The sequence below is a fragment of the Oryzias latipes genome, chromosome 13 (assembly GCF_053564925.1).
Source record: "Oryzias latipes strain Hd-rR chromosome 13, Olatipes_Hd-rR_3.1".
Taxonomy (NCBI): Eukaryota; Metazoa; Chordata; class Actinopteri; order Beloniformes; family Adrianichthyidae; genus Oryzias; species Oryzias latipes.
Window position 1 is genome coordinate 27,867,391 of NC_136249.1, and position 21,172 is coordinate 27,888,562.

Here is a 21,172-nt window from a genome sequence, read left to right on the forward strand (position 1 = left end):
ATGTTTAAACTGGAATTTTCTGCCCGTTAAAGGAGGTCAGGGATATCTAAATATCCACCCACATGGTTCACAAACGACTGCTGAAGTGGCTGTTTACTCAGTTTACTCTGTCTTCACTGTATGCACAAGACTGTGTGTGTGTATAAACAGAGACTTGTTAGCTTGTGGACATTGTCCCCCTGAGAGCACCACCATGCTCAGGGTGTTTCCAGCTTGACGATGATGTAATGCGTGCTGTGGCCCATCTCCTTGTTTGCAGAGTCACATGTGTCTGAGACTGAGTGTCTGCAAAGACACTGGTTACCCACAGAGGTTCCCTTATTCTTTTTTATCTACGTTTTATGGCGAATTTGGAATAAACTAGTTTTGATTTGATTCTGTTGGTGCTACTTGTCAAAAATCCTGGACTAGTATGATCTAAAACATAAAAAAGTATGATCTTAGTCCTCCGGTCATGGTTTGAACTTCATCGAATGGTGTTTTTTGTAACGAAGAACAGACTTTACCCTCTGGTTGACTGTTCCTCATCATGCTTTAGGATCAGGGGAAGGGAGGCCTGCCCTGCCAATCTTGTGTTTACCCCAGGACCAAAATAGGCACCCAGCTATGCCCCCATAGCATGCCCCCTCGTCACTGTGCAGCTAAAAATTCCCACCTGACCTTCAGTCTTCGAATGCACTTGTTGGTGACAAGGCAAGAGAGAGCATTAGCAAGGCAGCCCAGACGCAGGAAAAGAAATCTACATAAGCAAGGTCTCCCAGCAGAATCAGCGGTGCGTCTCTATTAGTCACCATGGAAACTAAACCCAGGGGAACATGGCCAGCTGACATGCAAGACACAAAGGTTGGTGGATTTTGGTAGCAAGCATTCATCTCAAGTCAGGACAATCCTGGAAAGTGTACAATCCTTTTGGACCATGGACAGGACCGCTGTGTGTTGGAGTACAGCTAGCGTCATCAGCTTCATCAAAGGCCTTGGTAGGTGCTGAGTTGCTAGTGCGGAAAGCATGCCCTGAGAGCCATAAATGGTCGTAACACATGCTGGCCATTCTTTTTAAGATATACAAATACCTAATGACCTGGAAAGACCTGCTGACAAAAAATAATCTACGGTGTGTTCAGATTAGAAATGTGCTAGTTTCTTTTATACTTCTATTAAGGTCAATGCGGACAATTTTTATTTATTTATTTACTTTTGGTTTATTCATGTATGTGTACTGCAAATTACACCTTTTTATTGAGAAGATTGATAAATTATAATGTTATTGTCATTTGTTTCCTCTGAATATGGTTTAGGTTTTTGTTTAGTCATAACTGAACCATATACCTGCATTGTTCATTACTTTATTGATTTAAGCACCATAGACATATTTCTGTTTTTAACAGTTTAAAAGCACCACTCCAATGAAAATGGTGTTATTGGTGTTTTTAACATGTTCTTGTAGCGTTTTTTTTTCATAATGGAGGACCTATATAAAGAAAATTAGCATTAAACATGAATTTCTGAGTATTTCTTTATTCAAATTGTTGTGAATAAGGAGCAGACAAAAAAGATGCCAATTGAAAAACTGTTTTGTAGAAACGACAATTTGGCAGGCCACAAGCTCCCTGCTCTGCTGCATTTTGATGCATTTCCTTGAGAAAAATAATTCCATGTATGTCTTCCTTTTCTTAGCTCCAGTATTGCTCGCCATTTTTTTTATGTTAGTGTTAGTTTGGCGGATATGAGAGGCTGTGCAGGAGAGATGGTAAACAAAGGGATGGTGAGAGATAAAAGCAAGCTCACGCTACGCCAATAGTCCCACCCACAACTCAGAGGCATATTTCAAATAAACTCCTGCCGCTCTGCAGAAACTATGTCCTAGAAAACAACACAGGTTTTTTTTTGTTTGTTTTGGCTTAAAAACAGCATAATGATAAATAAAAGACCACCGTGAACATTTGTGCAAAGATCAAAAGATGATTGAAGTGAAATCTTAGGCTATTTAATGAACTCTCAGGTTCTTATGTCTTTGTATGTTGGGACATTTAGTGTGTGACAGCAGGGTGTTATGGTGCCTAGGATTGTCACCTCACATCAAGAGGACTCTGGTTCAAATCCCAGTTGGATTCATTTTGTGTGTAGTTAGCATGCAGTCCAAACACATGCTTATAGGTTGATTGGTTTTAAAATAGTTCCTTTAGGTGACAGTAACTGTGCATCCTCGCAGTGGACCAGCAAACTATCAAGGGTGTTGCCTGACTTTGCCCTGAAGTAGCTGAAATAGGCTTCAGCAAACATTATTGAAGATGGATTATAGATAAAGATTTAGTGCTCAAGTTGGACTGAAACTCTTCGGTACATCTATGACATCACATAGATGTTTTTGTTTCATGTGTGACCTGGGTTATGCATTCCAGTTTGCTCCACACACATTGCAGACGTCATGTCACTCCAGATGTGGTTTTGTTGTGTCATGTCTATTGCATGCAGATAAATACTAGGGGAGTTGTAATTGCAAGGGATGCAGTAAATAAGTTTTGGCTTAAATCAACATTTTCCTTTTTAAAAATAGCTACTTCTCTTGTGTCTTGACGACACATGTTTAGACTGAGTGTAATACCTGAGTAAACGTTTAACCTTTTAGTTAGTTTATGGGAGTTTGAGGCCTGAGTAAAGCCATGCTTGGTTAAACTTTTCCACATTGCATCAGTGGCTGAAGGATGGTCACATGAACAGGATTCATGCTTCCCTCTAAAGGCAATGACATCTTTGGTATGAAATGAAAACACCAGCTGTTGGTCATGGTGTTTTCATTCCCATATGTGCCCCGTCATGCGAAGCAGCAGGAAAGAAAAAGGAAATTTGGGGTGAGATGATGCCCTTTTACAGCCCAACTCAGTTATGTGTTGGGAACAATGTCTGAAAAACTGTGTTTTTAGCACAGACTCATCTGTGTCATTGTGCTAAGTGTTTGAAGGAGTTTCTACTTTTCTTTTGCAGCATCACCAGTGGGGAACGGATACAGTAAACCTCCTGTACCTCCAGTCAGCTGTCCTCAGGGAGAAAGAGGTCCTCCAGCCATGATGCCCATCAGCGTCGACCCGGAAAGCAAGCCGGGGGAGTACGTCCTAAAGAGTCTGTTCGCCAACTTCACCAACGTGTCAGAGCAAAAGATCTGCATCATCATGGCTGAGCCCCTGGTGAGTGAGCACAGAGAATTACTGCTCCAAGTGTCTTGCAGGTAAACATACATGTGGCTGTTAAAAGTTAGGACCCGTAATGTCTATCTTCACACTGCCCAACATTTGTTCAAGTGGCCACAATGAAAAATGTATGTTAATGAACGTTTGGGCTTCCACGTTCAAAATACTGGGGTTCACACGAGTTTCTATGACCGTTTTCGGGCTCTGCGTACAAAACGCATGGTCATTGAACACACGTCACAAGTTATACTGGGTCAAACTTTGACCAATCAGAGACTTGGATTTGGTAGTGACGAATGGGTGGCCTCCCCTTTTGATTCACGGAAGTGCCAACCATTTGTAAATTGATCATGGAGGAGACTCTAATACTTGTGGTTTGTGTCCAGATGAAATTATATGACACCAAGTCTTTCATAAATCAGAATAGAGCTGTGAAAGAAAAATCCCGAACCAAGATTCACATGATTTACACTGATTTGACATTTCACTCTTAGCCTCTTCGAACTGTAGGGTGCAGACATGTGCTGGTAAAAAGTAGAAGAAGAATGAAAAAAAAAACCTCCTCCCTGCTTGTACAGCGTGGCTATATCCTCAAAAACGTGCAAAACGCACATTCTTGAACGCATGTCATATACCATACCATATACAGTGTGTCCACACCTTAACACAGCCATATTTTGCTAGTGACTTGCAGAGGTGGATATAAATCTTAATACTTCAGTTTTTAAAGATACAGAAATAAGAATAAATCCCTCACCTTTTCATTGACAGCAATAATATTTTGATACGCATTAATGTCTGAAATGAGAAGAAAACAGAACGGATATAAATTGTCCCAAAAAAGTTAAATGGTGACTGCAATTTTCAGTTGTATATTGAACAAATAATTTGCATCCTTTGCTTTTTATTGATATTTTGTAAAATCCTATTGTTAAATTGGGGGCCAAACACAGTTTTTAAAATACATTTATGTACAGGTATTTGTTTAAGTGGGAAAAAAACCCACAACCACACCAATACGTCAAAGTGCCTCTAAAATTACAACCTTCCTATTTATCATTTACAGAAAAAGCCTAAAGCAAGTTTTAGCTGAAGCACATTTACCCTCAAACCGAGGAACTGCAGTTTACAACATGCTCAATTTAAACATGTTGTACTTGTGGGTTTTATATCAATAAGGCTTCTGTTGATGTCCCAACTTCAATTTTAGTGATTTAAAGGAAAGTTTACACTACTGGTTTCAGTCATCCAGAAAGCTTTCATTTATGCCAGAGAGTTCAGCTCTTTGTTGAGAAAACATTATCGAGAAATGCAAAGGTTGACTATCTTTCTTGTTTTTGTTTTGGCCAAAGTTGTCGCTTTTTCAGCTCATATTATTACTGGCACAGGCCTTTGCTCACTTTCATTACTCATTTTAATCTGTTTGCCAAAAAACTGACATGTTTAATGATCTGTAGCGGCTATTAAGTTTAGAAATAGAGACTAATCTTGGACATATTATTCATGTGAGACAGTATTGCTCCGTGTGCCTGACAAAGCAATTCCAAAGCCAGATAGTGGGGAAAAAAAACTTTTTAAACTGCTCTAATATGAAAAATAAAAACAATTTAAAAAAAAAAAGCTCCGATAGCTTACCGATCAGAGCTGATAGTAAGCTGGTGATCTAGCTGAAAGCAACAAAAAGGGATGTTGCCATCAGCCCACGCAATGTCAGTGGCATAGGCATCTGCCATTCCTTGTTTTAAATTAATCAGCACGGGATGCACTGGGGTTTGCTGATAAACAGGCAAAGAGGTGAGTCTGAAGAAAAGAGAGCGCAAGAAAAGAGAGCAGAGGCTTTGATTTTTGCAGAGACAGGTCAGCTAGTAATCATGTAAAATCAGCATAATCTCATTACTGTTGTGTGTCTTGTCATTTTATTGTGCAGTATGCACTAAAGCCAGTACTTGCGTCTAAAGTACACCTTTAGAATGTCTTCCTATCATTGTCAGGTTTTGCTTATGGTGCTCAGACTTCTCACCTGTTATAAAAAACCAATCATGCATCAGTTTTCTAAACCAGCTCTTCTCCTAATTGGGGTCACGGGGTCGCTCGAGCCTACCCACCTGCTTAAAGACCCTCTCCAACAAAAATGGTGTTTTAGGTGCTTTTAAAATATTCTTGTGGTATTTCTCTGATGAAAGAGGACATACAGTACAGACCAAATGTTTGGACACACCTTCTCATTCAAACTTTTGGTCTGTACTGTCTATAAAGAAAGTTAAGATAAAATTGCATTTCTAAGTATTTCTTTATTGAAATCATTGTGAATAAAGAGCAGACATAAAAATGCAGTTGAAAAAAGCCTGTAGCAGTGACACAATTTCTACAATCAGAAACTCCTCCTCTCACAGCCTCTCACAAAGTTTATTTCCTACCATTTCTGTCTCTAAATTTAGTTAAACTTCAATTGTTTTTTTTGCCCACATCACATATTTAAACAAAAAGATGTGTCCTAATCTGCTAATAAATGGTGCTAAAGTTGATCATGTTTTCTCCAGGACTGTTCATTTACCAGGAGAAGAGAAGGCTGAGCCTAAATCCTTCCTGAATGCTTTTATCTCAGATGATAGAGGACTGTAATAATGGGAGCTGTCATGAGTGTGCGGTCTCCTGTGCTGTGTGTGACCTGGCTATTGCCAGGCAACAGGCTGATGAATGTTTCTTTGGGCTGCAATGAGTCCCAGTTCAAAAAAACTGTGACACAGCTGATGAAGTTACAAACTTCAGAAGAAAATTCAAAAAGCCCATATTTTTATTGAAAAATATGAAATAAAGATGTATAATTGTGAGATGAATTACCATTGTGTGGTTTCAGGAAAAGCCGTTGTCTAAATCACTACAGAGAGGGGAAGATCCTCAGTTTGACCAAGTAAGTCCAGAAAAAAATTGAGTTTTGCTTATTTTTCATGTTGATTGCCTGGTTCGCAAAAACTGCAAGTCATCATTTGAACTGGTGTACAGCTGACTTTCTGCAGTGACTTGGCACATTTGTTTTCTCATCTAAAACACTGCTCTAGTATGAGGCACTGCAACATGGCAAAGTTTATGGGTGTAAGTGCCTCTCACTGCCCGGTGGCTCTTTCAGATCCAAATTCAGTCAAGGGCAGGACTGTTTACCTTGAGAGCTGGCTTGGATTCAGCGCAAGGTGTGTCCAGCAGGTCTGTGGCTTTGCAGAGAAGGCCTTTTCACAGCCACAGAGGTGTGCCTGTGCTGCTCTGTGAAGACATTCATACCTCACAGAGCCAGCCTTCTTCCCCAGCCTTGTGCTGAATGAAGGGCTTGCTGTGTTCGCCAGTCCCGCCAGACTCTCCTCCCTTCCTGTGTGCCCAACCTGTTCCTTCCTCCCCCCCCCCTCCCTCTCACTCTAAGGGAGGCTGCCCCATGGGCACCATGTCCTTTTGCATGGTTGCAAAAAGGACCAGCTCACCCTTCATGCCTAAATCTTCCCTTTAATGTGGCCCTAAAAGCGTCCTCATCTGGTCTGATTCCCGGTAACGTTTAAATAATTAAATGTAAATATATAATTGTGTGCTGCTGGAATTGTCGTTAAAATTGCTGTGAAAATAAACAGAGGAAACACTGATTTCTATCTCTTGTTTTGGTATGTTAACGACTGAACGGAGATGTGCATTTGCAATGGCTATGGTTTGTTCTTCTAGTTGATAAGCACCATGAGCTCATTGGCGGAATACAGTCTACCATCCATCTTGCGTACGTTGTTTGACTGGTACAAAAGACAAAATGGACTAGAGGAGGAATTGCACGAGTACCGTCCGAGAGCAAACACCAAGTCCAAAAAGTAAGAAACAGCCAATTGTGCAAGACATCATATAAAAAGTAACATCAATTCTCCTGGAGTTTGTTTGTTTTGTTTTATTTTAACAAACCTGCATTTTCATTGTCACAGTGATGAGCAACAAAGGGACTATCTACTTGAAAGGAGAGATTTGGCAATAGACTTCATCTTCTCCCTTGTCCTTATAGAAGTACTGAAACAGGTGATTTAACAAAAGCCATTCTGTAAAAGATATTCCTAAATCCACTTGAATTGAGTCTTCTTTTCACCCTATCGTGTCTTTTTGTTCTAAAACTAGATGCCGCTCTATCCAGCCCTCGACGGTTTGGTCAATGAAGTTATTAACTTAGCTTTTAAGCACTTTAGATACAAAGAGGGGTAAGATATCTATTGTCCCAAAACAAACTTCTCTTCTTTCATCATATCAGATTTGTTTAAGTTCATTTTCCTGTAATGTCTTCAGATACAATGGTCCCAACACTGCCAACATGCACACTGTAGCAGATCTATATGCTGAAGTCTTAGGAGTGTTGGCCCAATCCAAGTAAGTAAGACAACCTTTTTTCTGTTTTTTCAACATTAGATTCACACCAAATCTTTACTCTGATAGTATCCTCCTCTGGAATATTAGGGATGCCACAATTCTTAGTTTATACCAAACCGAATGTTACAATATAGTAGGGAAAGTGAATCCTTGCGTTCCAACTGCATAGAGTTGCATAGATTTTTTTCTAGTTTTATAGTTTCTAGTTGAAAATACCAAACACAGGTGTTTTGCTAAATATAATTAAACATTGTTTTATTACATTACACCAGGCTTAGTGGAAAGGTTTTTCTTCCTTGTTACTTGCTTATTAGCAAATTTTAAAAAAGGGAATTAATCCGAGTTTTTTGCCTTTTTGTTGTTGTGTTGTTATACACACATCATATATTGAACTGATACAAAACCGTGACCAGGAAGTCTACATTTGAACCAAATCATGGGTAAAATGAATTGTTGCATCCCAAGTAAATACCTTACAATGGGTATTCTTCATACACTTAATATTTTCATGGTGTACATGTTTTGCTAAATGGTCCAAATACTGTATATTTTTTGAAGGCTGGCTATTTTTTTTTGTGAGAGCTTAAATAAATCTCTGGGATTTGGTCAAAATGTCACTAAGAAACAAAAGAAAAAACTCACCATATAAACTTCTGTTAAACCATTGTTGAGAGTAGAGTGAGCAAAAACTATAAATCCCAGTTTTGCATCATTGTAATTTCATTATTTTTCTTTTGCACTACTCACCCTAGATGACAGGTGCTTCAGCATAACTTGAAATTGAAGGATAAGTTCTTTTTGGATCTTAAATTCATTAAATCAGCATTTGGGATAAAACAGAACCAGAGAATCAGAAATATTTACTGTTTTATTTTTATGAATAAGTAACTCTTTAATGAATTTTATGACAAATTTTAAGTAGAATGTCACATCAAGAGACTAAAAATTAAACTCACTTTAATTGTGCTCTTCTCCTAACTCCTGACAGACATGCAGACCCTCAGTATAATGTAATGTTTTGCAGCTTCTTTATCAAAGATTAACACGTTCTCATAAGTCCCCTAAATCTACATGAGGTGAAAAAAAACTTTGCACGGTCTTAGCATCATCTTAAGATGAGTTAAGACTCTTGTTTAGGGGTTAAACAAGGAAATTCTATTTTCAACAGATGTTTTCTCTCTGGTTGATACTTTTCATTCTATTTTACTGCATTTTTCAGGTTTCCTGCTGTGAAGAAGAAGTTTATGACTGAGCTGAAAGAGCTTCGGCAGAAGGAGCAGAGCCCTTATGTGGTGCAGAGCACAATTAGCCTCATCATGGGGGTCAAGTTCTTCCGGATTAAAATGTATCCTGTTGAAGAATTTGAGGCTTCTTTTCAGTTCATGCAGGTACAAAAGTCTTTGTAGCACTTAGCACTTTCTTCTCTTGTGTTTTTTTTTTTTTCACGGCCCTATGATTCTCTTTGCACGTTCTATTTAAATGACTGATCCTCTGTTTGGTCAGGAATGTGCCCAAATATTTCTGGAAGTCAAGGATAAGGACATTAAGCATGCCTTGGCTGGGCTTTTTGTTGAGATCCTGGTTCCTGTTGCAGCAGTAAGTTTATTCTCTTCCTCAATAATTTATCTGAAAAACAAATAAATCCCAAAGGCCTGCGTTTACACGTGACTCCACTTTTGTTCCAGATGGTGAAGAACGAGGTGAACGTACCTTGCCTGAGAAATTTCGTGGACAGCTTGTACGACACAACATTGGACCTATCCTCCAGGAAGAAACACTCTCTGGTTAGTTGGGAAGTAAAAGAAAACAGACATTAATTGCATTTTATTTGTTAAGGATTTGCCTTTGACTGACCCGTCTGCATGACGGCCAAGGTGCCTATCGTAAATCTTCAAGGTCACGTTTGCTTGAAGAGCTTCACAACCCAAGTGTCAACTTTAGGAATAATTTATGAGAAAAGGCATGAAAGGAGCTGGAAAACAGTGCAGTGTTTTGCTGGTGTACTCTCCCTTAAGTGTTTACATGCAAGTTCACAGGGCAATGGAAAGACAGTAGCCTTCATAAAACTCCAGCTTGGCCTCACAGAAGGTCTGCATTCCTCTGAGGCAGCATTTGGGTCTTTGTTTTATGAAGGTTGCATCATCAGCAAAAAGCATGCAAGAAAATAAGTTTACCTTTAGATATGGAGACGTGGTTCACAGATAATGCATAATTACTTAAGATGTGCACTTGATTAGAGCTTGTAGTATTTTGTTTAGAAGTTTTTACATTTTTTAGAATTTTCAATGCAGTATACCATGTAACTTCACTTATTCTGTCTTTCCACCAGGCTTTTTACCCCCTGGTGACATGCCTGCTTTGTGTTAGCCAAAAGCAATTCTTCCTCAACAGATGGCACGTCTTCCTCAATAACTGCCTTTCAAATCTGAAGGTAACTCAATCCAATTTTCATCTATTTGTCATTGACATCTGGATTATAAGAAACACAAAAGTATAAATGTAAACTATTTATGTCTTTTTTTAACACTAAAATGTTTTAAATGAAAGTAAAAGTTGTCTACTTTACTTTTTTGTTTTTACAATTTTTATTTTCATATTTATAGAGTAGAGACCCTAAAATGGCTCGAGTTGCATTGGAGTCTTTGTATCGACTGCTGTGGGTCTACATGATCAGAATAAAATGTGAGAGCAACACTGCAACACAAAGGTAACTATTGGAAAATTTTAACTTATTTCAACTCATTTTATTGTAATTTCATCTTTAATTTATGTATAGACATAAAAAAGTGGTAGTACTGAATAGATTTAAACATAAATAGAAGGAGAAAAAGAGTTTTAAAATTCTCTCTGGACCAAGGGATGGACTTCAGGACTACAAAACATTTTTGGTTCTTGTCAGTCAGTCTTGTCAGTGTGGATTATGAATTTTTTTTTTACAAGTTTAAAGTTGGGGTTGCTTTATGCCTACAGTCCAGCCCACAACTCAAAAGCGAAAATTACTGCCGCTCTGCAGAAATTAGGTCCAAGAAAAGTTATTACTTTTGTTTTTTGTGCTAAAACTGGCACAATCATGATTTAAAAAAAAATAGTTTAAAAGATGATTGGAGTGGGTCTTTAAACACACCAGAACATTAAAAATGTGTTGTGCAGCAGTTTTCACAGGATTATTCTCATGATGCATAACTCTCTTTTTCCACAGTCGTCTCAACACCATTATAACTACACTGTTCCCCAAAGGATCTCGGGGTGTGGTACCAAGAGATATGCCTCTCAATATATTTGTAAAAATCATTCAGTTTATTGGACAGGTAACCACTTGGATGCCATCTGTGCTTTACATCTCATTAAATTTCCCTAAAAAGCTCTCATGACACATTTATTAAACATGATTGACCTTTGTTGTGCAGGAACGACTGGATTTTGCCATGAAGGAAATCATCTTTGACCTACTATGTGTTGGTAAACCTGCAAAAGCATTTAATCTCAATCCCGAGGTACCTTTAATTTTTACCTTTCAATATTTCTCCAAGTAAAATAATATTAGCCATTTTTTGTAAAATCATAAATTTGTCAAACAATTTGTTTACACTTTAAACATGTTTCTAGATTCAAGCTGATTCTTAGAATATATGTTACGTATTTCTGTGTGGTTAACTTTTTTTCTGCCATAGCTGGATGGATTTGTATACCTCAACGGGGCATCAACATAACAATAAATACACAATGTGTTTTGAATGTTTTTTCTTCTGTTCAGAGGATGACTATTGGCCTGAGGGCATTCCTGGTTATCGCTGATAAACTACAGCAGAAGGATGGTGAGCCCCCCATGCCGAATACAGGCTGCACTTTGCCTTCTGGGAACACAGTCCGAGTGAAAAAAACATACCTGAGCAAAACACTGACAGACGAAGAGGCCAAAGTTATTGGTGAGGAACACAAACTATGATCAGAAATGTTCCGAACGGGGGCAGAGTCATCAGGTTTTATTTGATCTAAGGGCTTCAAGTTAAATTTTGGTTTTAAGATTTTAAAAAATGATTTAACACATAGTTTACTTTGAATGTGCCCATTTGAACTGAACACCTAAAGACCTACGCTGATGGAAATTGGGTTTTAGTTGTTTTTAATATCTCCTTGTGGCATTTTTCTGAGGATGGAAGACAATTATAAAGAAGATTAAGTTTAAAATGAAATTTTTAAATGTTCCTTTATTTAAATCGTTGTAAATCAGAAGCATACAAAACAAGAAATTTGACAAAGCACTCATTTGTGACGTAAAAAAAAGGCTGGACAGGCCAAGGAAGGGAAGGGGGGCAGAGTCCTGCCTACAACTCCGGTAAATTTCTAAGCAGCATAATTTAAATAAAATGACCACTGGGAACACTTTTAAAATAGATCACAAGATAATCGGAGTGGGTCTTTAATGTGATAACTGTTTAATTTGATAAGTTGAACAGAAAACATGTCTATAAAGGTAATTGTAGAGTCACATTTTTTTAAACTTTATCTTTATAACAGCCGTAACTGGAATGGGTTACTTGTAGATAAAATCAGCACTTTCTATGTCCTCGTCTGCCGCAGGTATGTCACAGTATTACTTCCATGTGCGAAAAGCTATTGACATCATCCTCAGACAACTGGACAAGGACGTGGGGCGCTGCATGATGCTGACCAATGCGCTGATGTTGAACAAGGAGCCCGAAGAAATGATCACGTAAGATTTCCAATCATTGTCTTAGCTGCTGCACAATTCAGATGATCTGTTTAAATACAACTTAATTCAAACAGAATACAGTCCCATTCTGTATTCTGTCAGTCTGTTTATTCAAATAGAATACAGAATGGGACTGTTTTCTGTTTGAATTACATTTACAATTTAAATGAGCTTGTGACAGATATTTTGACTTTCAATTACTTATGTTCTAAACTTTTCAGCTTTGGAATTGTATTTCTTTACATTTAACAATTAAAATGACCCCTAATTTAAATGCACCTCTTTCAGAGGTGAAAGGAAGCCCAAGATTGACCTGTTTAGGACTTGTGTTGCTGCTATTCCTCGAATAATTCCGGATGGGATGTCCAAGTCTGAGCTCATAGACCTGCTCGCTCGGTAAATTATAATCTACATAATCATCTCTGAAGAACTTTTTTTTTTGATAACTTTATTCCCTGTGCTACATTGAAATTCAATCAAGTTATTTATTTATTTATTTTTTGCTATATACTTAAAGGCATTAAAAGACTTTTTTTTAATGATGTTTGTCATCTAAATAACCTTTTATGTAGAGCAGGGATACCCAGTTTAGTTTAGTCTGTTTAGTTTAGTTTAGCAATTACCTATTGAATTTTCTGACGGATTTCCTGTTCTTATACAATTACTGGTCGGAAGCCCATTGAGAGGACCATTGTTGTAATATTGGGCTAAATCAATAAAGTTGAATTGAAATGAATTTTTACCACCTGCTTTGGAAAGTTTGATTTTGCCATTGTATTTAACCGATATTCTTAATTTTAAGTTAACATTCCTTTAGTTTTTCAATAATAATCCTTGTTTTCAACAGTCTGACTATCCACATGGATGACGAGCTTCGACTCATTGCCCAGAATTCCTTGCAAAGTCTTCTGTTGGATTTTTCGGACTGGCGAGATGATGTCCTGTTTGGCTTTACCAACTTCCTCTTGCGCGAGGTCCAAGACACACATCAGGGGTTGCTGGATGGTTCCCTCAAGTTGTTATTGCAGTTACTGACACAGTGGAGGCTGACTCAGGCCACTCAGGGAAAGAACCATAACACCTCCAAAACTCACACTGTGGAGGTCTGTGACCATTCTCATTCATCCTAGTCGAGTTATCACAGTTTTATTCTTTGGGACAACTGGACTTCATCCAAGAGATCTTTCTGCTTCTCATCTGAGAAGCTTCTTCTGTTGTCTATCCAACGAAGCCACTCAAATGATCAGAAAATAAACTTTGAAGTCCATTTGTCTCGAGGGACGGAGTTCTTTGATGTGTTTTTGTCATTTTTTTTCCATTCTCAAATGGCTGTTTTACCAGCATATTTGGCCAAGATGTCATGTTTTCAGCATTTGAGTTTTGGTTTAACATGTATGTCATAGCTGATGCAGTCCAACTCGAATGTCAAGGCTCCCGCTGAGCGAGGTCCCCACTCCACCGTTCTCCACGCTGTGGAGGGACTGGCTCTCGTCCTGCTCTGCTCGTGTCAAGTGAGCACTCGCCGCCTGTCGATCGCAATTCTCAAAGAGATTCGAAGCCTGTTTCAGACCATCGGACAGTCTGAGGTAAAAAATTCCAAAAGTCTCAAAAGAATATGCCGTGACGGAGATAAATAATTGATTTAAAGACTCAAATCTTTTTGCCTCCTGCAGGAAGATGACAAACCAATGATAGAGATTATGGATCAACTCAGCCCCGTAATCCTGGAAAGTTTTGTTCACGTTGCAGCCTCTGACACGGTAAGACGTTTTTAGATTTCTCATTATGAGAGTTTAAAGCAAAAACAGAACAAAGGTTGCCCTCCGTTTATTTTTTTTACCTGAGCAAACAAAAGTCTATCAGTCTACAGTCTACTAACAGTCTATCGCAATTCACCTTTTGCTGACTCGCTGCTTTGCAGATTTTTTTCTGTGGCATTTAGGTTGTTGTTTTTTAAGTTTTTGCTTGTTCTGTTTTCTGATTGGCTGTTGACCTTGTGAATCAATCCCCTCCATGCCATGTCTCCTGTACAGATTGCGTTCAGTTTGCCATATATACATAATTGTTAAATCACAGACACATTTTTTTCTCATTTTACCAAAACTGGACTTATTTTTCAATTAAGGTTTGAAGATTTGAGAGTTTCAACAAGATAGAAAATCTTCATGTCTGTTTGAGAAGAGCTGTATAAAGTGTGTAGTGTAGTTACAGCCTAAAACACAGATTTCACCTACTGTGGTTTGTTTTTATAACGTAACTCCTGCAATAAACAAGGGCACACTGAATTTATAAATGAAAAGGTAAATAAAAGGATTACTTTCTCCTTGAGTTCTAATTCAGCCATGACCTCTGACCCTTCCCTTTGCTGTGTCCCTGCTGTATTTTAGGCCGTCCTGCCAGCCGCTCACCCTGTGGATCTTCAGTGGCTCGTGGAGTGGAATGCATTACTCGTCAACAGTCATTATGACATTAGGAGCCCCTCTCATGTTTGGATCTTTGCCCAGTCTGTCAAGGACCCTTGGGTGCTGTGTGTCTACAGCCTCATCCGACAGGACAACCTGCCCAAGCACTGCCCCACGGCCCTCAGCTACGCCTGGCCGTACGTCTTCACCCGGCTGCAGATGCTCATGCCTCTGGTGGACCCCAAGTAGGTGTCTTCACACTTGACTAACACATGTCCTGTTTTCAATAACTGTGACCACATAACCCAGATGATTTTAAATACAAATAAAACGTTTTTCCTTTCACCAGTAATTCGGTGTACCCAAAGAAGACCAGCACTTCTGGAGGTGCTGATAACTATGCAACCCTGTGGAGAAACTACCTGATCCTTTGCTTTGGGGTGGCCAAGCCTAGTATTATGAGCCACGGCCACCTGAGAGCATCGACACCTGAGGTCATAGCTTCTACACCTGATAGCGGTGTCAGCTCTGATACCAAGGTAGCTGTCTCCTATTGCACAGGCATTTTCTGAATCCCTTTGTTGTTTGTGTTCAACAGGTCAGGTGTTCATACTCAGCTTATTGACAATGAAGATCAAAGTATCACGTTTCACAGCAGTTATTCTTTGCATGAACTGACAGGGAAGCTGATATATTGTGAATAGAGTAGACACTCATCTTCGTGCAGTTGTGAGTGATTAGTGGTGTTAAAGCAGCAAGCGGGATTTTGTTTGTGTGTCTCAAGCGTTGGTGTTTGATGTTTCAGGTTATCGGAAGCCCATCTGTGGCTTGGCTCCTGAAGCAGTTGGTTCCACTGATGAGGGCAGACAGCATCGAGTTGACAGAGGCGTTAGTTCTGGGATTCGGTCGCACTAATTCTCTCATATTCAGGTATATCAATACAACATGTTTGGATGTTATTTTTGAACAGTTTTTAGCTTTTTTAGTAAACTCAAATTTCCCTTTTTTGTAAATAGGTTTTAGGAAATTATAGTTGAAACAATGGAGACCTACATGAAAATGACATCAGTTTAATCCGCATGGATTTTTTTTGCCCCTTTAATAGGAGAAACAATGAAATTGAGCTTAAATCCTCAAAATTCTCTATAATTAAAGTCCACATTAACCTATATTTTTGTGGATTTAAAGTGGAGCTGAAGCGGGATTATACCTATTTGATGTCTTTTTTATCATTTGTGGTCAATTGTTTCCCAGAATGAGATTGTCGGACTCAAATCCTTTTTACTTAAAAAAATAAAAATAGCCCAAGTGCAACCTGTCAACATGTTCATCGTGTAATCACAGGGAGCTTGTGGAGGAGTTACATCCCATCATGAAGGAGGCATTAGAAAGAAGACCCGAGGTTTGTTTGCCATTTTTTTAGCACAACATATATTACAGTGAAAGAGATACAATGTCAATCATATACCGTAATTTTAAAACTATGAGTTTTTTTACTGGCAACTTTAACATGTCGTTGTTTTTCAGAACAAAAAGAGACGTGAGCGGCGAGACCTGCTGAGACTGCAGCTGCTGCGCATCTTTGAGCTTCTAGCCGATGCAGGTGTTGTTAGTGACAGGTTAGCATCAAATTAATATGCATATCTTGACAAACAAATATTAGAATAATGTTTCTTTAGTCTTTTTATATTTTTTAACCTGCTGCTCCTTTTTGGATTATTTTTACCACTTCTGGGTCTAAAGCGTTCTGCTGGTGCATCGTTTGCTGTCAGAAGAGGATGAGAAACTTTGGTTCTTCAGAGTTTGCAGGACTCTTTTTAAAGAGATTGTTGTTATGATGGGATTGTTGCATCTACCCTTGTTCTACGGAGTGAGCTGCTGGGAGGGTCGATGCGCTAACAGGAAGAGGAAGAGGAAGAGGAAGAGGAACGATAAACCGGTGCAAATATCCAGCACTGTCCTGGGATGACCCCTAGAGTCTGTGACTGTGGTGGGTGAGAAGAGGATGTTACAAAGACTGGAATCCATCATGGACAATCGTCCTCCTCTTCAACATCCTCTGCATGAGACCATGAGTGCATTGAGGAGTTCCTTCAGTCAGAAACTTGAACACGTTACAGCAGGAAGGAGCACTTTTGCAGATCTTTCTGTCAGCTATTAGACTTCGCAACACCTCATAGACACTGGACAATAATTATTATGTTTTTTTTTAAATGGTGTTATTTATCATTCATCAGCGGTTTTTAATAGAGCTATGGTAACAAGGAAATTTCCCCTTTTTGGGATTCATAAAGTTTTATTTTGCCTTTCAGCACAAACGGAGCTCTGGAGCGAGACACCTTTGCCCTCGGTGCTCTGTTCCTGGAATATGTGGATCTAACCCGAACGCTTCTGGAAGCCGAGAATGACAAAGATGCAGAGATCCTCAAGGACATTCGAGCTCACTTCAGTGCCATGGTGGCTAACTTCATCCAGTGTGTACCAGGTACAACGTCCTTTGACTCGTGTATCATAAAAATTTCAGCACTTTTGGCACAGAGCTTCATCTTGACATTGCCTATTGTGAGTGGATCTATAAATAGAACAGCTTAAGGAAAGAGTTTTTTAGGGCACATAATGTTTTACGGTTGCCAAGTGCACAAGTCTCTATGGAATAACCAATAATCTATCAAGGGACATCATCATCTCATTAATATAAAGTAAACTCAGATATCAAGCAGGAACGTATGATGCCTTCAATAATTTTGCCAACTTCTCAATCCTCAAACTAACACCTCTTTTCATTTCCTCTCCTCCCTAGTGAGCCATAGGGGCTTCTTGTTTCCACAGCAGAGCCTTCGGCATCACCTCTTCATCCTTTTCAGCCAGTGGGCTGGCCCTTTCAGTGTCATGTTTACTCCTCTGGACCGCTACAGTGACAGGAATCATCAGATCACAAGATATCAGTATTGTGCACTAAAAGTAAGTCAGGCAAAACTATCTGGAAGTTACTGTGAGGGCTTCAATGTGGGAAATTTTGAACATCTATATCAAGCTTACTTAAGCTATTATAGTATGAGCTAAGTTAGCTGATGTTTGTTTTTCCAGGCCATGTCTGCTGTGCTCTGCTGTGGACCGGTCTTTGATAACGTTGGCCTCTCTCCTGATGGATACCTCTATAAGTGGCTGGATAATATACTAGCCTGCCAAGATCAGCGGGTCTGTAGCCAATGCATTACCACATTGGGGCACTTGAACAAAGAGCTGGCCTACCTGAAATCCTCCTCAAACTTCCTTCAGAAAAATCAGAATCAGAAATACTTTATTGATCCCACACGTGGGAAATTTGTTTGTCACCATAGCAACTGACAGCAGAGGGGAAAAAAAGACTTAGAATGAAATAAAAAAAGCAAGAACAAAGAAAATGTAGCATAAATGCAAACATCAAGGTATTATAATTTAAAAAGCTATTTACAGAACAGTGCACCAACTTAATCCTGTAGGAGGCTGACGTGTACTATCAAGAGTTTTTATAACATTTTTGTGCAGCTGATACACCTTGTTTATTTTGCACATTCTTCCATGACAGAATTTGTCATGTGACTTAAACAGAAATATTGTTTGTAGCAGAAATGCAAAATCTTTAAATATTTTAAAATAAACATCACACTAAAAGGCATGAAATCCAATGAATTTTGGGTGTTTTTCTGGGTCAGGTCCATCAGCTGGGCTGTGAAGTTGTCATCTTGCTCCTGAAGCTCAACGCTGACCAGGTCAACCTCTTCAACTGGGCTGTGGATCGCTGCTACACAGGCTCCTTCCAGCTTACATCGGGCTGCTTCAAAGCCATTGCTACAGTTTGCAGCAGCAGGTGCAAAATCACGATTTCTAATACTATTAGTTTGTATCATTTGCATTTATTTTTGCAGTCCAGAAACCCACCAGCCAATAAGCTATAGTGTCAAACTGACTTTAATCCTGTTAAAGTTCTCACTATCCCATTAACTTGATAAAACTTGTATCTTCACTTTTCTACTTTTTTTTCTGTTTTACCAGCAAGAACTATCCATGTGACATAGTAACACTGCTGAATCTGGTCCTCTTCAAGGCATCAGACACCAACAGAGAAATTTATGAAATTTCAATGCAGCTGATGCAGGTAAGTAACAGGGTTTTATGGGAAAAAACATATTTTGTGGAGCCTAATCATTTTGAGGCATTTATTAAATACAGTAAACAGCCTTCAATTGACACTTTAATCATTATCCCTGTTTCACATGTGCTCGTCACTGTCTAAAAACTGAATAACACTGAAAGGTTCAGGTGGTCTTAGATTCTATACATTTTCTAAAGCCTGATAAATGATCCATTTTGACCATACAAGTGTCTGAAAAACGGAATATCCTGAATATTTTGGTCAGTCAATTCAAAGAGTAAGATTTGTATTTTACATAGAATCATTACAAGTAAATGTAGATGTTTAATGTCTTTATTTTTTGCCTTTATGTTTTGTCATTCTGATTGTTCTGGCCGATAGATCACATGTCTTCCTCCTGGCATTTTCTGTCAGGTTCAAATACAGGGACAAACCTGTACCAACACCAAAGAATGACATATGACCTGAAATCATCACTTGCAGTAGACACTTTTCCGCAAAACCTTGATTTCTATAGAAAATGGAAAATTTACTTTAATCTGAAAATAGGACTTTGATATGGGCAGCAGTCCAGTTCTTTTTCTGAATTGCTGGTATCTCTGCGTTTCCTGCTTTGAGCCCCCGATTGTTTTTTCTTTTGCATTTACATTTAAAACGCGCTGTCATCAGATGATCACACAATTCAAATAAAAATAATCAGACGCACGCCCTCGCGCGCGTCTCTACGAGAGCGCGCTCCAGCACGGTCGATTGCACTCTCTGTACAAGACCCAAGGGAGGGAGGAGCGGCTGCGGCGGGAGCGCCCTATTAGTTTCAATGTGCTTCTGTTACTGATCATACCATGTAAATATATGTGCACAAACACCTGAGAAATAAAAAAATATGGACTCAAAATAATTGTCACAGCTTCAGTTTGGCGCTGCTTTGGCCGGCGCCCCTATTCGACGTGTACGCTGCATACCCACTTTTTGCGCCCCTGGACGTGCAGTAAAAGCTACAATTGGCAGTGCATTGTGATGCATACATTGTAGAGAAACTGTATGGGTGAACAGCTCCAATATTGCTTGCCATTTTTGTTGCAGCAGTAATGTTGAGGGTTTTTAGGGGCTATACGCTAGTGGGAGAGCATCTAAACAGATGGATGGTGGGAAATGGGGGTGGGCTTACTCCGTACCAACAGTCCCGCCCACAATTCAGAAACAAATTTCTTATGAACTCCACTTGAAACGGTGGTTACAATGGTTCAAAGTGGAACTTTAACAGGTTTTTTGAGCCAAAATGCCCACTATGTGTTATATAACTTTATATAAAATACTAGTTTTACTTTTTGATTTGACTAAAAACAAATTAACTTTTCACAAAATTCAGATTTTTTGTGAAGCATCTGTAAAAATGTACAGAATTAAGTATTACACTCTAAGTATTACATTAAGTGAGACTCTCTTTCTTATTATGAACAGATTCTTGAATCCAGGCTGTTCCTGTACTCTAAGAAGGTTGCCGAGCAGAAACCCAGCAGCATCCTGTATGGCACCCACGGTCCAATGCCACCTCTGTACAGCGTCTCCCTGCCCCAGCTCTCCAGCCAGCTATCTAGGCAGTACCCTGAACTCACACTTCCCTTGTTTTCAGGTACTTTTTGGTTTGGTTTAAATGGATCTTCAGCACATTCTGTTGGAATATGTTTAAGTTTGTCTCTTTTCTAATCTCACTTTATTCATCATCTTTAGACGTTTGCCTTTTCTGCTTTTAATGAACATAGAGACTTTGTATCAGCCAAAGGAATGCTATCAGAAAATGAACTAAAAATGCTTGTAAAATGTACCTGTTTGGTTAATATGCAGGCTGCGAATGTCCTTGTTTCAGAGATTAGCCAAAGATTCCCTACTACTCATCCCAAAGGGAGGCAGATCATGCTCACCTATCTCCTGCCGTGGCTTGGTAACATTGAGCTGGTGGACAGTGGTTTGCTGCTTCCTTCACTCGCTCCTTCAACCCCTAGCTATGACTCTTCAAACCCGCTGAACACAGGTTCACCACACCAGCTAAAAGGCTCAGGCTGGGGATCCTTACAGGCCACATCTTTGGTTCTTAATAACCTCATGTTCATGACCGCAAAGGTAACTTACTCTGCTGTGGCAGCATCTAAGCGAAGGGGGAGATCAACATGGCTAACATGTTTTATTTTAATCCTGCTGGATAGTATGGAGATGACTTACCAGGACCAGAGATGGAAAACACCTGGAATGCTTTAGTCAGCAGTGAGAAGTGGAGCAACAATCTGAGAACCACCCTGCAGTTCCTCATCAGCTTATGTGGCGTCAGCAGCCACACCAGTCTTCTTCCATATGT

The 21,172-nt window shown here is 39.2% G+C and overlaps 1 protein-coding gene across 8 annotated transcripts in view; it reads left to right on the forward strand.

The window, feature by feature from the left end:
* frya (furry homolog a (Drosophila)) overlaps positions 1-21,172 on the forward strand; it is a 50,214-nt gene that overhangs the window by 11,065 nt on the left and 17,977 nt on the right. For 7 of the 8 annotated variants that reach the window (XM_078930113.1, XM_023961344.2, XM_078930110.1 and 4 more), the window contains exons 2-33: positions 2,983-3,182; positions 6,043-6,096; positions 6,888-7,027; positions 7,136-7,226; positions 7,323-7,402; positions 7,488-7,568; positions 8,788-8,956; positions 9,072-9,164; positions 9,254-9,352; positions 9,898-9,999; positions 10,172-10,275; positions 10,768-10,876; positions 10,976-11,062; positions 11,323-11,494; positions 12,150-12,282; positions 12,571-12,678; positions 13,130-13,385; positions 13,686-13,868; positions 13,956-14,042; positions 14,670-14,929; positions 15,034-15,223; positions 15,490-15,614; positions 16,029-16,086; positions 16,212-16,303; positions 16,997-17,169; positions 17,485-17,645; positions 17,772-17,882; positions 18,380-18,534; positions 18,720-18,822; positions 20,281-20,452; positions 20,687-20,940; positions 21,024-21,170. In XM_078930113.1, coding sequence (XP_078786239.1) covers positions 3,063-3,182; positions 6,043-6,096; positions 6,888-7,027; positions 7,136-7,226; positions 7,323-7,402; positions 7,488-7,568; positions 8,788-8,956; positions 9,072-9,164; positions 9,254-9,352; positions 9,898-9,999; positions 10,172-10,275; positions 10,768-10,876; positions 10,976-11,062; positions 11,323-11,494; positions 12,150-12,282; positions 12,571-12,678; positions 13,130-13,385; positions 13,686-13,868; positions 13,956-14,042; positions 14,670-14,929; positions 15,034-15,223; positions 15,490-15,614; positions 16,029-16,086; positions 16,212-16,303; positions 16,997-17,169; positions 17,485-17,645; positions 17,772-17,882; positions 18,380-18,534; positions 18,720-18,822; positions 20,281-20,452; positions 20,687-20,940; positions 21,024-21,170 — 4,269 coding nt within the window. In that variant the 5' untranslated portion in view covers positions 2,983-3,062. Of the gene's footprint in view, positions 1-681; positions 978-2,982; positions 3,183-6,042; positions 6,097-6,887; positions 7,028-7,135; positions 7,227-7,322; positions 7,403-7,487; positions 7,569-8,787; positions 8,957-9,071; positions 9,165-9,253; positions 9,353-9,897; positions 10,000-10,171; positions 10,276-10,767; positions 10,877-10,975; positions 11,063-11,322; positions 11,495-12,149; positions 12,283-12,570; positions 12,679-13,129; positions 13,386-13,685; positions 13,869-13,955; positions 14,043-14,669; positions 14,930-15,033; positions 15,224-15,489; positions 15,615-16,028; positions 16,087-16,211; positions 16,304-16,996; positions 17,170-17,484; positions 17,646-17,771; positions 17,883-18,379; positions 18,535-18,719; positions 18,823-20,280; positions 20,453-20,686; positions 20,941-21,023; positions 21,171-21,172 lie in introns of those variants that run through there. The other variant, XM_078930112.1, reaches the window with a different exon arrangement.